Source organism: Tachysurus fulvidraco, chromosome 3, assembly GCF_022655615.1.
Source record: "Tachysurus fulvidraco isolate hzauxx_2018 chromosome 3, HZAU_PFXX_2.0, whole genome shotgun sequence".
Taxonomy (NCBI): Eukaryota; Metazoa; Chordata; class Actinopteri; order Siluriformes; family Bagridae; genus Tachysurus; species Tachysurus fulvidraco.
Genome location: NC_062520.1, coordinates 6,402,846 through 6,422,093, shown reverse-complemented (window position 1 = coordinate 6,422,093; position 19,248 = coordinate 6,402,846). Strand labels below are relative to the sequence as shown.

At 40.2% G+C, this 19,248-nt stretch overlaps 1 protein-coding gene across 8 annotated transcripts in view; it reads right to left on the bottom strand.

The window, feature by feature from the left end:
- Window positions 1-1,637: 1,637 nt before the first annotated feature.
- Window positions 1,638-19,248, bottom strand: part of pfkpa (phosphofructokinase, platelet a) — a 39,229-nt gene continuing 21,618 nt past the window's right edge. For 2 of the 8 annotated variants that reach the window (XM_027149174.2, XM_027149173.2), the window contains exons 13-23: window positions 18,602-18,748; window positions 15,830-15,900; window positions 15,639-15,726; window positions 10,354-10,506; window positions 9,135-9,299; window positions 7,049-7,110; window positions 6,542-6,653; window positions 6,143-6,242; window positions 5,048-5,053; window positions 4,182-4,287; window positions 1,638-2,175 (exon numbers count right to left, since the gene is read on the bottom strand). In XM_027149174.2, the coding sequence (XP_027004975.1) occupies window positions 2,019-2,175; window positions 4,182-4,287; window positions 5,048-5,053; window positions 6,143-6,242; window positions 6,542-6,653; window positions 7,049-7,110; window positions 9,135-9,299; window positions 10,354-10,506; window positions 15,639-15,726; window positions 15,830-15,900; window positions 18,602-18,748 (1,167 nt within the window). In that variant the 3' untranslated portion in view covers window positions 1,638-2,018. Of the gene's footprint in view, window positions 2,176-4,181; window positions 4,288-5,047; window positions 5,054-6,142; window positions 6,243-6,541; window positions 6,654-7,048; window positions 7,111-9,134; window positions 9,300-10,353; window positions 10,507-13,762; window positions 13,916-15,638; window positions 15,727-15,829; window positions 15,901-18,601; window positions 18,749-19,248 lie in introns of all 8 variants that reach the window. The other 6 variants (XM_027149180.2, XM_027149179.2, XM_027149178.2 and 3 more) reach the window with 4 other exon arrangements.

The window sequence follows — 19,248 nt, the reverse complement described above, 5'->3', positions numbered from 1 at the left end:
AATATGCAAATATACAGTATACAATATATAGCTTTCATTTTCTATGCTTACTGCACACAATAGACGTGCAATAGAAACTACAAACAGGCACCGAATGAAATAATTGATGTGGTGAGGGGAGGGGGGGGGTATTTATTTATTCACTTTTTTAGCAGTCCTGGTTTGAGAGTAAAGCATCACTGCAAATCAATACAAAGATCTTCTCAGTGATCCCAGCCAATCCTGTTCTAAAGGGTGTGGTCTCTTTTGGATAACCCCGCCCACATAGACAGATCAAAGGGTTCATGGAATGTTTTGGAGGATGAAAACAATTTAGATCTCATCAGATCTCAATCTGAATAAAGACATACGGGAGTTTTTGGAGTGACGTTTTGAGACACTGCTCTGCTCCACCATGATCGAAAAACACCGACTGAGGAAATATCTTTATGAAACCTTGGTGTTGTCCAGAGACTTGTAGAATCGTCAGTAAAAACATGTTTCATTTAACCACAACCACAGAAACATGATTATCATAATTATCTCATTCCAAACAGCCTAATATGACTTTAATATGTTTTTAATAATTCCAATTAGAAAATTGATAAATAATTTCAACCAAAATTAAATCCATGTCTGACATGCATGTGCAGTGCCTTGCATGAGTATTTACCCTACTCTGAACTTTGGACTGGGGCACGGTGGCTTAGTGGTTAGCACGTTCCCCTCACACCTCCAGGGTTGGGGGTTCGATTCCCGCCTCCGCCTTTTGTGTGTGGAGTTTGCATGTTCTCCCCGTGCCTCGGGGGTTTCCTCCGTGTACTCCGGTTTCCTCCCCCAGTCCAAAGACATGCATGGTAGGTTGATTGGCATCTCTGGCAAATTGTCCGTAGTGTGTGAGTGAATGAGAGTGTGTGTGCCCTGTGATGGGTTGGCACTCTGTCCAGGGTGTATCCTGCCTTGATGCCCGATGATGCCTGAGATAGGCACAGGCTCCCAGTGACCCGAGAAGTTCGGATAAGCGGTAGAGAATGAATGAATAAAACTAAGCCACCATGCCCCCTTGAATATTTTTCATGCTGCATAAAATTGATGACCATTTTAAAAGTCATACTCGAAAAACTCATGCTGGCTAAAAACAATGAAAAATACAATGAATGTTTTTAAATTATGGATTTATAGAGTAATGCTGTGTTCGTGGTACCTTGTTATTGGTCATTGGGATGTTTGATGTGTGAAGCGGAAAAAAACAACGTTTTATTTCCTGTAGGTTCTGTTGTCCTGTAGTAAACTTTCATACAACGACTGCAGATTATAGCAAGTAGCATAGCAACATGCGAGTGACTTAGCAACAAGCTAGCCAGCTAATTATTAAGGTTGTTGGTATACTATACATTTAACCAAGTACTGTCTGTGCAGGTCTGTATATTAATTGATCTAAAGCCACTAACGTAATAAACGAATAAATGTAGGCGACAGAGATTTTATACGGTTCACAGAGCGAGCGGCCATGTTGGTTTGACGTTACTCTGTAAAAAGGTAAGGAACTGGTAATTAACGTCTTAAGATGTTCTCGAACACAGCATGATATTAAAGGTTAAAGTTACAGAGTTGTTAATGAGAAGTGAAAATGTCCAAATAACTCACAGGAATCTTTAAACAGTTCAACAAGCAGGTGAAGGTTTATTGGTTTAAGAACATGATAGTCACACATCCACTAAACTGTGCTCGAGAGATTGCACTGGACTCAGTTACAGCATCTGGATACTAACGCGTGGATCTACATTAGAGCTCCGTCTTAACAGAGAGGATCACTGAGTAGAAGGTTTGAGTCAGCAGACAGTGGATTACATCAGGGGCACGAACTATAAGCTGAGGATGTGACCGATCTCTTGATGAAAACACTCCGTTTAACACATTCAGAACACGACCGAAGGAGGGAGGGACGAGCGGGGTTTGACGACGAGACGAAAAGCCGATGGTTCACGATGAAGATAAACAGAACACGTGTGCCTCTTAAAGACTTAAATCTTGTGACTTCAGATGGCGGCGGTGACGTCACTTTCCTTGCCTCGGCTGCGCACCACGTGCTCCAGCTGGCCCGAGTCTGACACGTCGTAGCTCGTCTTGTATTTGGCCAAGATCTTCATCAGAGGACGAAGCTTCAGCCACCACTGCTCCTTAGGAATCCTGTGACTGAACACACACACACACACACACACACACACACACACACCCATTATTGTTGCATACTGCATTTGTCACAATAACCACTAACCTCACATGGAGAAAAATACTGTTATAATATACACTCACTGGCCAGTTTATCTATCATAGGGCATACACACACACACACACACACACACACACACACACACACACACACACACACACACACACACACACACACACACACACACACATTACTGTTTTACTGCATTTGTAACAACAGCCACTAACCTCATATGATAAAAAAGATTTATGGTATACACTGTTTGGCCACTTTATTAGGAACACTATAACACACACCATACTAATATAGTCTATTAAAGAGCACTGCATCACACACACACACCTACACACATCTAGAGGCAGTTAAGCATCACCGGTCCAAACAGATATAAATCAGTCTCCTCCAGAATGATTATTTCTCTTTTGTACGTATAAATGAACTTCTATTAAAGGTTAGATTTTTTTTTTCTCCATACATACTGTAGTTTAAGTATGAGATTAAGCCAATTACATTTCAGACATCTGTCATTTTATAAGCTGTTTCATTTTCTTAACTTGTCTTTACTGAGGGTGGTAATAATCGTGGAGCTGACTGTAGATTTTTATATATATATATATTATTAATTATGTAAATATTATGAAAACCTGAACTGTGAAATATGTTCTGACAGTCATCTACTGCAAAGACTAATGCTTTTCCAGATGGATCAAAATCATGTTTTCAATCCAGAAAATGATTATATACTAAAAAATAAATAAATAAATAAATAAATAAAATCTCTAAGGAGACACGAAGAACATAATAACATAATTAAATCAAGTGGCTAATATATCTCAATCTAACAGAATAAAATGGCCCCAACCTTGCTGAGGCTCACATGTAACACACACACACACACACGCACACGCACACACACACACACACACACACACACACACACACACACACACACACATCAGTGTCACTCCTGTATAAAGAACTGAGTGGTGGCCCATTTCCCTTGATGTACAATAAAAAAGGAGGCTGAAAAAAACGTCTATCAATCATTAAACCTACAAAACGGTAACGTGGTTTCGGTAACGTTTATGAAATAGCTTCAGACGTCATGCTGCGATACAGTAAGCTTTATAAAGCGTTTCATAAGTACAAGTAAAAGTAAGATGTCGGATATGAAGCATTCGACTCTATCGGAACACAGATTGGCAGAATAAGCTCACTTCCAATTCACAACGTTTATCCTTAATATTACTGTCGGCAATCGTTTCAGAGCCGACTCTCCGTTAACTGTTTAAACATTATGACAGTGATTCGTCCTCTGTAACGAGTCCTGACAGCTGTGAAAAAGCATGGAGAAGGTTTTAAACACAAGTTTAAGTAGTCATAGCAGAACGATCATAGTGTTGGCTACTGAATTTCTGAGTGTTTACAAATATGCTGTATGGAACAGTTTTAGCTCAGGTGGTTAAGGCTCTGGGTTGCTGTTTGAAAGATCAAGGCTCAAGACCCAGCATTGCCAAGCTGCCACTGTTGGGCCCCTGAGCAAGGCCCTTAACCCTCTCTGTATTGGGGAAGTCATGGCCTAATGGTTAGAGAGTTTGACTCCTAACCCTAAGGTTGTGGGTTTGAGTCTCGGGCTGGCAATACCATGACTTAGGTGCCCTTGCGCAAGGCACCGAACTCCCCCCAACTTCTCCCAGGGCACCGCAGCATAAATGACTGCCCACTGCTCTGGGGGTGTGTTCACGGTATGTGTGTGTGTTCACTGCAGTGTGTGTGTACTTTGGATGGGTTAAATGCAAAGAACGAATTCTAACACCATAAATATATCACGTCTGACTCCAACCTCCAAAGTTGGGATATGTGAAGAAAGATGTTCACTGTGCTGTAATGTATATGTGACAAAATAAAGTTTCTTCTGTTCCGGCTTGTGTTCAGGTTCGTGTGGGACAGGAATCAGCGGCATACGTACACAAAGTCTGTCTCGTCTTTCAGCTGAACCACCGGCTGGAAGATGAGGTTACGGCGCCGCATCCCCAGCAAACAGGCAGAGTCCTCGGTGTTAGCAAACACTCTCCCTGCAAAGCAAACCCACACAAACGGATGTGTGAGGCATTAGAGCCGTCTGGCGCAAGTTCTATCTTGAGATAGAGTTATATTATATTGTTATACTGAGTTATGGGCAATAAGCAGATTTATATTACTGCCTTGATAAATTCTCGAATTCTGATTAGTCTGAATTATTTATTTTTTTATTTTAATTATTTATTTTTATCCTTACTATAGCAGCGAATAATACTCTTAATCCAAGTCTGATGAAATAAATAAATAAATAAATAGATAGATAGATAGAAAAATAAATAAATAAATAAAATCAGAAAAACTGCTGTTTTTCTGAAAAGACCAAACAATTAACCAAAGAAAATATAGAATTATTGATATCGTGAAGGATCTAATTTGCATTTTTGGGATTTCTTTCAAGGCTTCTAAGTAACATGATGTGTGTGTTTCTTGTATATATAATTTTCTTTAAGTTATGAGATAAATAGAGGCTCCCGATGAAACGACAGCTTATAGCTGCTCTAACTCAACTCTAAATGTAGATATAAACGGACAAAAATCATGACACCCTTTTTGGTATTAGAGGAATATAAGGCTTCGTGACGTGATGTTAAATTTGATGACTTACCTGTAACAGCAGAATCACAACACAAGCAGCAGAGAGTGCAATATGACTTTCATTCATTTCACAATATGTGAGCACGATACAGTATATAGTATATTAGCATCATGCAAGCAATACATGCGAAATCTGTGTAAATGTGAGTAAAGTGTTACCTTCGTCTGTAGTCGGCCGTACGCGGGGCAAAAGAGGCAGAAACACACAAATCAAACCCAAGACTCTGGTATAATCATGCATATTAATGAGATATCCTACATACAGCATCATTACATTTACCGGACGCCTTTATCCAGAGCAACTTACTGTACATTTGATCTCATTTTAATACAACTGAGCAATTGAGGGTTAAGGGCCTTGCTCAGGGGCCCAGCAGTGGCAGCTCAGTGGACGTAGGAATCGAACTCACAACCTTCCGATTGGTAGCCCAACACCTTAACCTCTAGGCTACTGCATCATCTTTATCTCTAGACCTTTAGTCTAGACCTCAGTCCACATTTCTAAGGGATTCAGGTCAGGCTTTGGTTTACTCAAATACTCAACTCAAATACTGAGCACTCAAATAGCGAGCACTCAAATACTGAGCACTCAAAGAAGCCGGGAAATACAGCCACAAGTGCACTCCTAATTAACTCGTAATAATCACAACTAGCCAATCAGAAGCCTGGAATTCCAAGCATAGAATTTCCAGACTGTTATCATGGTGTATAGACCATTTGACCTACTGCAATTATATAACAAATTAAATCATATAAAGTTATTAATTTTCAATATTATAAGAGATAAACAGTAACTTAATTTATAACATGTCATAAGAGTAGAAAAAAAAATATTCCGATTATACTAAAAGAAAAAAAAAAATCACAAATAAATTCACAAAAATTTTTGCAAATTTAAAAAAATATATATTTTTCTTATTATTATGAAAAGAGGATTGTGTATAGAGTGTTGAATTGTCTTGAAAACATAAAAAAAATCATATTGTGTTGTTTTAACAGAATATAATCCCTGTCCATTTCAGTTGCAGGTACAGTACTAACCCTAGTTTACAAGGGGGTAAATACTTTTGCAAGACACTGTATACTGTTATTCCTACATCTACCCTTAAACCCATCATTAGCCTCAGCACCCACAAGAGGTATTTATTTAGTTGTGTAGGTGCCTCGGGCTGTCTGTGGTCTGTATGATGCCGCGTCACTGCCGCGTGTCTCGGCATGTTAAAGTCTGTCGGCTCTCTCTCTCTGGTCACTTACCCTGCCTGTAGCACTCGTTCAGCTTCTTCGAGATCCACTGCATGGCCTTGGCTGAGATTTTAGTCCCAAAGTTGCGGTCGAATGGGGATGGAGCGCCTCCCTGGGGGGAGGGAGAGAGAGAGAGAGAGAGAGAGAGAGAGAGAGAGAGAGAGAGAGAGAGGGGAGTGTTTACATGAGAACATCACATGATTACACTCTAGATAAAAAGATATAAAAGCAAATGAGTCTATATGAAGGAGCAGCTGTGAAGCAGGACATATTACAATGGTCATGTGGAGGCAGAGAGGTATGTTTTTTTTATCAAAATAGCCCTTATAGGGTTATCGAATATCCAAATACCCCTTATAGTGTACAAAGATGTGTATGTGTGTGTGCGTGAGTGTGTGTGTGTGTGTGTACCTGCTGCATATGGCCAAGTACGTTCTTCCTGCAGTCAAACACGCCTTTACCCTCCTCTGAGTAGAGCTGATAAATAAAATCTGTTGTGTAGTTCTCGCTGCTGTTCTCATTCCTGAAGGATCACACATGACACACACACACACACACACACACACACACACACACACACACACACACACACACACACACACACACACACACAGAGAAATGCATGTGATTAACAGCAAGTCTTGGGGTGCCAATCAAATGTGGCCCAAAAATATCACCATGTGACGTGATGTGATCTGAGAGGTTGGTTAAAATATTCAGGGACAAACTAAACACACGTTCTGGTTCCAGTTCGGTTTATGAGGTGAGACAGCCCCCCACCTCCCACGACACACACATACACACACACGCACGCGCACACGCACACGCACACACACACACACACACACACACATACACACACACACAATAACACTGACAATGTTGGGTGTTCGGCTCGGTGTTAAAAGAAACTGTTACCTGAGCACGAGTCCTCTCTGAATGCTGGTCTTCATCTTCTCTGTTAAATGCTCCACGTTAGACTGGGAAATAACACACACATAAGAGTTAGGTCTTACGTAACTGTAAACTTGCACTTCCTGAAGAGGATGTTAGTCGTCTATGCTTGAGTTTCAGCGGGTAAAATAAGTACTGAACACGGTTTGATCGCCATTTTTCTCAGTAAATATATTTCTAAAGGTGCTTCTGAAATGAATTTTTCACCGGATGTCGGTAACAACCCAAGTTATCCATGCATCAAAAAAACTGTACAATGTACAGTACATATGTGTTATAAACTGGAATGTCACAGGGAAAAGTACTGAACACACCAAGAAAGGGAGGTACAAAAAGACACCAGCTGAAATCTATCAGTAGTAGGAAAGCAATCCTGCCCCTTGTCAGTGGAAATTAATATCGGCTGGTTCAGTTCCAACTGATGGCCTATAAAAAGGTGTCTCATTACCACGGTGTCACACAAGAAATATCTCAGGATGGGTAAAAGCAAAGAGCTTTCTGAAGCCTTTTGCAACCGTATTGTTGCAATATGGACTGATGGCATTGGTTACAGAAGGATTTCTCTCACTGGAACTTCTGAAGGTTCTAGTGAGCACTGTTGGGGCCATCATCCGTAAGAAGTATGAACATCATTTCACCATAAACCGGCCAGGACCGTGTGATCCTCGCAAGATTTCTGACAGAGGAACAAAAACATCAGAAGAGTTGTCCAAGAGCCAAGAACCTCTTGTGGAGAGTTTTAGAAAGACCTGGAATTTGCAGGTACAGTTGTTTCAAAGAAAACAATAAGTAATGCACTCCATTGTGGCCTGTATGCACACTCGCCATACAAGACTCCATTTCTGAAGAAAAAGCGTAATGAAGCTTGTTTAAAGTTTCATTCATTCATTTTCTACTTATCTTTTTTATCTTAACTTTTCTACTACTACTCGGGTCACGGGGAGCCTGTGCCTATCTCAGGCGTCATCGGGCATCCAGGCAGGATACACCCTGGACGTAGTGCCAACCCATCACAGGGCACACACACTCTCATACACTACGGACAATTTTCCAGAGATGCCAATCAACCTACCATGCATGTCTTTGGACCGGGGGAGGAAACCGGAGTACCCGGAGGAAACCCCCGAGGCACGGGGAGAACATGCAAACTCCACACACACAAGGCGGAGGCGGGAATCGAACCCCCAACCCTGGAGGTGTGAGGTGAACATGCTAACCACTAAGCCACCGTGCCCCCCTTGTTTAAAGTTTGCTGCAGAATATTTAGACAAGCCTGTGAAACACTGGGAGAATACAGCTTGGTCAGATGAGACCATGTAATACACACCATGCCTGGAGGTCAAATGGCACTGCACGTCTTCCCAAAAACACCAAACCAACAGTGAAGTTTGGAGATGGGAACATCACAGTGTGGGGCTGTTCTTCAGCATACTGCACTGTAAAACTTTATATATTTGAAGGAAGGATGAATGTAAAAATTGTACCGAGACATTCTCGCAAAAAATCTGCTGCCATCTACCAGGATGGAGATGAAACAAGGGTGAACATTTCAGCAAGACAATGATCCCAAACACACAGCCAAAGAAACACAACAGGTTTCAGAGAAGAAAAATAAACTGCTAGAATGGCCCAGGAAACCATCTGACTTGAAACCAATAGAAAATCTATAGAAAGGACTAAAGATCAGCGTACAGAGAAGAGGCCCACGGGACCTTCAAGGGTTGAAGACTGTTTGTGTGGAAAAATTTGGCCAAAATCTCACCTGAGCAATGCATGTGACTAGTTTCTCCATACAGGAGGCATCTCGAGCTGTCACTACCAACAACGACTTTTGTACCGGGTATTAAATATATTTCAGTAAGCGTGTTCAATACTTTTATCCCATTGTATTACACATAACTAAATTTCAGAACTTATTTGTTTGGATTTCTGTGCATAAGCATGCGATTAGGGACATGCCTTACCCAAGGCAGCATGTTAACTGATGACTAACATCAGACTCATGTTTTTGTTCCTGCTGCTAGCGGTAACTGCTGTGTATGATGTGTACCTGCAGGTCTCGGATGTCGAAAGGTTCTTCATAAATGTAAGCAGCGTCGGCACCCGCTGCCAGACCGCCTACGCTGGCCAGATAACCACAGTAGCCTCCCATCGTTTCGATGATGAACACACGCCGCTTTGTCCCGCTGGCTGACTGCTTGATACGGTCACATGTCTGATACACACACACACACACACACACACAGAAAGAGAATTTGTCACCAGGTCCTGCATTAACGCGGCGTATATAATCTTGATCACTGTTCCTACTGACTCCCTGCCATGTGTTATGTGGAAATAACTAAACAATAATAATCAGGAAAACTGAGCGATCTGCATTAACGCACTCTGTTCTTAGGATCTCGAAAGTAAAAACTTTCTGCTGAGGGACGATACGTTATAGCTTCATACTTTAGCTTCACACTCGATGTCAGATATTCTTTTCACTTTCGGCTACGATAAATTAATCTTAATCGACTAGTAAATCTAGACAACTGACTAGACCTACTGCACTGTTTTAACAAACAAATAAATAAGCCAGTTGTCAAAATGAATTAAATTGCACTGATTTTTGTAATCATTATTTAAATAATGTATCTAGTTTCATTTTTATATGATTCAAGAACGTGTCTGAAGAAAATTCAATGTTTTAAATGTGTGTAAACATAAATGTCTTTAATTTCTCTAATTTCGTTGGAAAGCTGCTTGCATAGTAAAAGGGAAACAAAGCTTTAAACTGCAACACTGTAAATACATAAAAAAAGTTTAAATTAAATCAAATATGTATACAATTTAAAATATTTATACATAATGGCATATAATTTTTATATATAAATCTTTTTATAATATATTTATAGTTATAGTATAGTATGTAGTTTTAAATTATTTGTTGTTCATTCTGTTTTTTCTTTTTTTTAACTTTATTTATTTATTTATTTGTTTGTTTATTTATTTATTAAACATTTGTTCAGATTTTTAAAGTTTACAAAATAAAAAGGTCAAGTATTTTTTTCATTGAAAATAAATGTGTAAAATATTAAGATAAAATTGACTGAAAAATCAATTAAAAATAACTGTTTTTGTAAAGTTAGCTATTAGTATTTGTAGCATTTCAAAATGAGAATTTGTAGAATAGACAAAAAAAAATGACTTGAGGTGTAGATAAGGGTCAAGCCTTCTCTTGTACAAATGATTTTCTAGTATGAACGTGGTGTTGTTTTCTCTCTTACCTCCACGATGGCATTAAGGGCAGTATCTGCCCCGATACTAAGGTCAGTGCCGGGCACATTGTTACTAATGGTAGCAGGCAGCATACACAGCGGGATGCAAAACTCCTCATAGTGGTTGCGAGCCTCATAGAGCTGCAGCAGACACTCAAGCGCCTGAGATGAGCCCATGCGCACACACACACACACACACACACACACACACACACACACACACACACACACACACACACACACACACACATACACACACACACACACAACACAGCACATTGCAGTGCACATGTCAGACCAGCTGAGGAGAGTTCTGGTGCAGGAGTGGACCCCGTCGATCACACACTGACCGTGTGATAGCAGTGCTGGCTTCCCATTGGCCTTAGAGATAGAGGGTGGGGTGGGGTTGGGGTAGGAAGAGGTGGGGTGCACAAAAAACATCATGCATGCACATGGGTCGGAGCATGCATACACACAAGTGCACACTGTGTGGGGTGGGATCTATTAACGTGACGCTAAAAGACAGATCGGGGTGGGAAAACATACAAACCAGCAAGCACTTGTTGCCATGACAACAGCAGCAGGATGTAGAATGGAAGACAGAGTTTGTCTATCGATCCCCGTTCGTTTTCTGATCTATATTTAATTCTGCTTAACTGTACATGGTGCTGTATGGTACTGCGATCTGTCTAAAAACACTCAAACATTTTGAAAATGTCTTTTTAAAAGTACAGCCATGACTCAGCTTGATTATTGATGCAAATGTTTGCGGCGTGTCGACGCTTGATTACGAATTGAGAGCTGAAAATTAAAACCCAATCAAGATTTTGGCAGGCTTCCTGCGGTGTGACGAGGTTAATCGACACCGTTTACATTACAGAGCTGCTCGCTCGGCTCCGTCCTGATCCTAAGTGCATTAAAGGTGAATTAGGAGTAAGTGCTCTGTGGATTGAGTTAAACGAGGGATCGTGTTGAATTCCTCTCTGATGGTTCGAGCTGTAATTCAGTTCTAATTCTAATGAGGCTGAATGCGGTGCTTTTGCAGTCAAAGAACGAGACGCCATGCACAGGACCCGACAGCGTATCTGCATGCCTCATCATTATGATCATCATCATCACTTACCTGTGAGCTACCAGTGGCCTTTAAGCTTCCCAGCCTGCAGTCTCTGACAGCAGCTAAATCTCTGATACTGCTACACTTATGGTTTAATGATCAGGAATGGCTAACGGCTTTGTGATTAGCGCCGGCTCGCGGTAACGATCAGCGGGCCGTTAAGCCTCAGCGTGGAGTGTGAAATTTACCGTGTGTTTATGGAAGATAAATGGAATCCTGCTATTAATGCCTATAATCAGTCTTTTGAATCACACCATCCATTGATTCTGCGTGTTCAAACAGAGATCTATACCTCATCGTAACACGAGCCCACAGGTTAATAATAACTGACTCGATTATTATGTTCGTATCCATCAGCCGAATCAGATCGGATTTCACCTGACGACTAGCCTACGGAGTGGAACCTTAAAGTCGGAGTCAGAAACCGAGATTTAGCGTTCTGAGTTGTAATTTCAGCATTGAATTGCTTTGTCATGTCACACTTCACGGTGGTGGTTGATGCCTTGTGCAAATAATTAGACGCTTAGGGCTTTTCAGAAGTATTTCTGTTTTTACCTAGCCGAATAGGGGCAATACAGGAGGTGGTACCAAACCCATTTCTGCTCTCTGAGATGCCCAGAGTGCTTGTTCACACCTTCAAACACTAACATTCTGTATAACATTTACAGCATTTAGCAGACACTCTTATCCAGAGTGACATACATTTTTTATTTTATTTCAGTTTATACACCTGAGCAATTGAGGGTTAAGGGCCTTGCTCAGGGGCCCTGCAGTGGCAACTTGGTGAACCTGGGATTCAAACCAATGACCTTCCGATCAGTAGTCAAACGCCTTAACCACTGAGCTAGGGTTAGAGGTTTGTGCTTCTCTCTCTAGGAAATGCAAGAGGAACAGCTTCTTTTCTCACTCACTTATTTTTTTTTCATCCACAATGTTTAATGACATATTAATAAGTCCAGGAAATATTGTGATGAACACTGGACTCGATGTCCCAGAATGCAACACGGATATACCGCTCAGTGAGGGCGGAGCTTGACTGATCTAGAGTGGCATTAACATGAAAGTTTAAGATGTGGAAGCTGATCTGTGAACCAAGTATACAGATAAGGGGGTGATTGATAGATAGATAGATAGATAGATAGATAGATAGATAGATAGATAGATAGATAGATAGATAGATAGATAGATAGATAGATAGATAGATAGATAGATAGAGAAAGAGATAGATAGATAGATAGATAGATAGATAGATAGATAGATAGATAGATAGATAGACAGATAGATAGATAGATCGATAGATAGATAGATAGATAGTTAGACTGAGATAGATAGATAGATAGATAGATAGATAGATAGATAGATAGATAGATAGATAGATAGATAGATAGATAGATAGAGCGAGAAAGAGATAGATAGATAGATAGATAGATAGATAGATAGATAGATAGATAGATAGATAGATAGATAGATAGATAGATAGATAGATAGAGCGAGAAAGAGATAGATAGATAGATGGATGGATGGATGGATAGATAGATAGATGGATAGATAGATAGATAGATAGAGTGAGAAAGAGATGATGGATAGATAGATAGACAGATAGACAGATAGATAGATAGATAGATAGATAGATAGATAGATAGATAGATAGATAGATAGATAGATAGATAAATAGATAGATAGATTAGTACAGTGCTCTAAATGCTAACATTGTTATTAGAAGTATATTAAAACTTATATTATATGTTATGTTTATTTTTTACAAACAGTTTTCAATTCTATTTATTGTATTTAACAGTGGACAATGTCGCAAGCAGCTTTACAGATATTGAGGAATACAAAAATGTATTCATTTTTGACTGATGTAATAAAATTAATGAATTCATATTTAAGTATAAATGTATTTTTATATTATTTATTTGATACTATTTTGCATTGATTTTATATTTATTTGGTTTAATGACTGATGAATTATAATTAATTAATTTACTAATTAACTATTATTCGGTCAGTATTTATTTTAGATAATTTTGTTATTTTATAAATTAATCAACTGATTGATTGATTTGTTACTTATTTTTAGTTAATTACCTAAAATAATCGGTTAGTCATCTAATCGGTCAATCAATCAAATGAATCAATTAATTGTTTAATTTGAGTAGAATATTTAAATTCTATCATGCAACCAATCAAGCTACATTTGGTTTACGAGAGATGATTAGCATGAAGGAGGTAAACTAAGTCACGGAGCTGCTAAACTCTCAGGCTAGTGTGAACGTGGGCAGGCCGCCCAGCCGCACTTACATGAGTGATGGCGTTCAGAGCGGTGTCTGCACCAATGCTGAGGTCTGAGCCCGGCACATTGTTGGAGACTGTGGCTGGCACCATGACCATGGGCACACACAACTCCTCACATGTTCCACGAGCTGCTAACAACTCCAAGATCCCCAGGTAGGCCTGCGGGGTACGGCAGAGCCACGGCTTTAGTGTTGCTGTGAGGGGGTCATGTGGAGGGAGATGAAGTGTGTTAGGAAAGTGTGCAGGGGAAGGAGTGGAAAGGGAGAGAGAAGGGGGAATGGGACGGAGCCGAGAGGAGAGCCAAAGTCCGTCACCACGGACAGCATGAGATGGACAAGGGTACCACTCCAACCACAGGAAATCAGACCAATGTTCGTACAAAATCTTCATTCAGACATTCTAATGTGTGGACGCACACATACACATACAGGTTGTAGGTCTGTCTGGAAAATGTTCTTTAAACAAAAGACATTAATGACTTCACAGTTGTTCACTTGAGATCTTCTGCTCATGGTTCCTTTCTCATATCTGGGCCCGTATTCATGGAACTCTTTCTCCTAGTGACGAAATTCTAAGCAATTTATTATTAGACGTTTTCCCCTTAAAGATAAAGAGAAGATCCTAGTAAAGATAAAAGTTATTCATAAAGCATCTTAACCAATAAAAGAGCTCATAAGGTCAAAAAGTCTTAGTGTCATATACAGTATATATATTCTGCCACTATGTTATTTAAAGATACACTCAGAAACAGAGCTGAAATGCCATAGAGGCAGAAATTATTTTATTTGTCTCTGTGACATTTCTGCTCTGTGTCGGATATGTTTACATTTACATTACAGTTATTACATTTATAACATACAGATGTTAGAACCTCTCTAATACGAAGGGTCACGGTCGTAATCCCTACACGACATAGTCTCGTAACATACAGTATACGAGGTATAACAATATAGCTAGTAACCGTTTTTTTTTCCTCGCTCAGAGATCGGTCCTGAATCGCTATTAAGATAAGATCCCTAGCTAGACATTTTGAACTAAATTAGAAGCTTTCGGAGATCGTTCTTGGAATCTTTATGAATACGGGCCCCGATAAGTGTAGCGACGTTTAAACCTTTACAAACCGATGAACACTTGTGAAGAACAAAGAAGAAACCGTCAGCTAACACATGAAGAAGAGAAACATCTCAGTGTTGATCCCGCATATGATCATACTTTCTAATCATGAGAATTTATACAACATATGGAAGCTTTTAGCGTATAATGAGATTGCTATAATGATAATAAACTCGTTGCTTGGCTAGACGTGCTCTATTTATCGTAATTGTTTAAATGTCATGTTATGTGACAAGCGAGTGAGCGCATGGATAAAAACCCGTGTTCGATAATCTCGTATGTAATTGTTTCTATAGTAACAGCGCACTCACGCTTTTCAGTCCAATAAACAATAAAAATAATTGAATTATGTTATTTAACAAAGAATTTAGGTTGTTGTTGGTCTGGTTTGGGTTTTTTTCTTCTTCTTCTTTTTTTTTTTGGAGGAGACGATTCTTGAGTATTTATGTAAGGAGTCTGTGGTTTCTTAAAGAAAGAAAGAAACCTTCTTTATTCGTTTACTGAAAATTCTTCCAAACGGAGGAATTTAAGGTTTCTGGATTTTCAGTAATGTGACAAAAATGGATAAAAAAATACTGCGTGTCATTCGTTAACGTTTAAATGATATTAAATGATAAATACTCGCCATATTAGACTTAGGACTATCATTATTATAAAGTGTTACCCAAATATTCTGCAATTTAATAATCGTATCAAACACAAATAAATCCTAGAAGCATTTGAGATATAACGTGGTTTTTACGCACGTTCTGTGTCGTTCACCACGTACCTCGAATCCTCCGATGACCAGCAGCGCGTTTATGTTATACTTCCTCATCTGCTCAGCGATTTCTTTAACATGCTTGGCAGGTAGAGTCCTTAAAAGAAGGCAAGACGTAGACTCAGGTACATTTAGTGAGTTAATTTGATCAAAATCGCTTGTCACGGGCACGATAAATGTCTGCATGGTGTAATGATTACCTTTTGGTTCCTAGCAGAGATCCTCCCTGGCCCGTCCAGCCCCCTACATCTCCCCATTTAATCTCTTTTATCTGAGACAAGGACAGAATGAAACAGGTTTAAATTACGAAATGGAGAGGATAGACCCGAACACAAAAGCAAAGAAGCTATTAACAGCGGCACCGGCGGGCTTCCAGCCAGATCCTGCTGCTTCTAATGAAAGAAATCTGCTTTGAAATGATTAGCGATGTTAATAATAAAGTAGAGGGCAGGTTGGTTTATCTAAATGAAACTGTGATGCAATAACAGCCCCAGTACTGTTTCCATATCCATAAGAATCTGTAGAAAAACACATTTAATAAGTGTCATATAATAGACCGTGATGTAAGGATGTTGTGGTTCGAGACACAAAGAATGACGCTTAGCAAATCTAGTTCGCTTGAGTAAGGTGTGAGCCAGAACAAAAAGAATAGGTAATAAATTAACACATGATAGGATTTATCTATGTTGTTGGTCTCAGTGCTGAAACTTCTCCCAGTTTGGGGTCACCACAGCTGATCACATGGTCTATATATTATACTGGGTTAAATATCCCCCTGCTTGGGAATCGAACCCGGACCACAGCAACGACAGCACAGGATCCTTCCACTGGACCAGCAAAAGGCATGGCAGCATTTATCTACATAAAATCTATAATAAAATCTATATAATATAAGAATATTTGTACCCAACAGAAACACTGTGGAACTGAAATTGTACAGACTCTGAGAAAGTAACACTGATGCTTCCTCTGGGTGGGAAGGATGGAATTCTCTCCTCTATCAATCACAGTGGCACTAGCCGATAGTGGGCGTCTTCTGAGCTTGTGCATGCAGAAGATGGCTTTCCATCTGTGAGAGTCTGTAAAAGGACTCTGGGTTGTTGATCAGGGTTCAATCCACAGCACCACCAAACTACCTCTGCTGGGTCCTTGAGCAAGGCTCTTAAACCCTATCTGCTCCTATCATGGCTGATGCTGAGTGCTGACCCCACCTGTATTGTATATATAAGAAATAAAGCTTTTCACACGTCTCTGAGGAAGCGCGTCATCGCCGTCGTCCTATGATAGGTGTAACTGCAGTTAGACAGTATTAGTGTATTTTGTCAGATGTTGAAATAATGAGAGCTTTTCTCTAATTTGCTTAGTAATAATAATATAGTAGTTATAATAATCTTCAATAGTCAGGCAACAGGTCAATTAAAGTTCAGAACTGTAAAGTGTGATAAATTCACTTGTTGTGCCGGTTAGAAAACCGCCCAGTCCATGCGGGCAGTATGCTTGTAACCTCTGCTCTAAATTGAAGCGACACAGAAAACACATGTTCGGGGAAGAGAGTGTGTGGTAATGGGGAATTGCATCAGACTAGCTAATTGACGGCGTTCAGCTGGCTGAATTCATCCGTGACTGGGTCAAACCAACATTATCCACGCTCGCTGGATCAATACCCAGATCGATATTGGATGGAAAGTTGGAACTGGTAGTTAATGTGAGGACTCGCTTAATCTCCAAGCGCTCTTAATTCTGGTTTCGATTGGCCGTCCGCGTCCAGATTCATGGTGGATTAAGATTTTATCTACTCCATTGACAAAAGTAATTAATGAGATCACTAAATAATTACTTTGGACATGTTTATCCGTATGACCCTAACAGTTTGCATGTTGTCACTGGTACTTGCTGCCCCCTGTCAGCTCAGAGCGGTACTGCAGCCTATCCGGTGAGCTTTATTGGTTTAAACTAATCCGATAATCCGTGTAATCTGTCTGACGCAGCAAAGGATCATGAGTGTCAGGGTCAAATGGCACGGCACAGCAGCTTTGGCATTTATCCTGTTGTGGAGCTGTGACCCCGCTAACCCTGACCCGTTCGCACGGCATTTCACTGAGACATTTACAGGATTTTCTGCAGCACTTTGATGCCATCTAGTCTTCATATTTTACTTGCATCGGTAGATTATTAAACACACTTTTTACACTCTTAAAACCAGACAATGCTTTGAAGCTTTTATTTGCTTTCTATAAGCTCTGTACAGTATTTGTTGTGTGAAACAGTTATACTAAAAGCTCAGTGAAATGGGCTTTATAAACCATCGCCTGGTTGCACCGCTGAAACAAAAACTCTATCGTTACAGCCTTGTTTGCATGTTTAAAAATGAATGGTTGTGCCTAATAGCCTAGTTTTAACATAGCTTTAAAGTTTTACACACGTCCCTTCTGTGTATGGAACGTCTGCTGTAAAAACAAAACTTCTCTATAATGATGTTCATGAGTCATTTTTAGTGCAGTTTTCAGCATGTGTTCTGTATATTTATTATCCTGCTCTGGACTCATGCTGCTTTGAATCGTTTAAACTTTATGCAGGCTTGCGTACTGATACGTGTTGCACTACGGTCCTGGAGAAACGGCACTTCGGTCTGATCTACGCAAACCGTCGAAAGGAACAAAAATAAAAATTCACGGAGGAAAAATTTTGTGTCGTAAGATGAAACTGGGCCGTTTCACAGAAATACCATGTTTGTAACGACAGACATATAATAAGGTATCTTTATCTAAGTATCTATAGTTTAAGGCAAGAACGAGGACTTAAGTGTCAGCGCAAAGCGTCCTGGGACAAATGAAGCTTATTGGTAAAGTGCATCACATGATATATTATTGTAACTATATATTTTATTCATTTAGAGAATTCACATGCAGATTTATGGTGTGTGTGTGTGTGTGTGTGTGTGTGTGTGTGTGTGTGTGTGTGTGTGTGTGTACCTGTCCCTTATAGAAGCCCTCGAAGCCGTCGTTAATGGCGAACATTTTGTGTCCCTCGGAAATTCCGACTCTGACGGCAGAGCGCACGGCCGCATTCATTCCCGCCGCCGGAGCGCCGACGTTCAACACCGCCACGTTGAAGTTACTCTAAAGAGAATCAGGAAGAATAAAATAGCCAGTATGATGCACATGGAAAACTTTGGTTTGATCATTTATATCAGATGAGATTATTATCACATCATCAAAACATAATCTTGCTGTGATGCAATTTTGGGTCTCTCCATGTTTCTACATCTATTAAATCTCCATAAAAAGAATAAACATACTGTATTATTCATTCATTCATTTTCTACCGCTTATCCGAACTTCTCGGGTCATGGGGAGCCTGTGCCTATCTCAGGCGTCATCGGGCATTGAGGCAGGATACACACTGGACGGAGTGCCAACCCATCACAGGGCACACACACACACTCTGATTCACTCACACACACACACTACTGACAATTTTCCAGAGATGCCAATCAACCTACCATGCATTTCTTTGGACCGGGGGAGGAAACCGGAGTACCCGGAGGAAACCCCCGAGGCACGGGGAGAACATGCAAACTCCACACACACAAGGAGGAGGCGGGAATCGAACCCCCAAC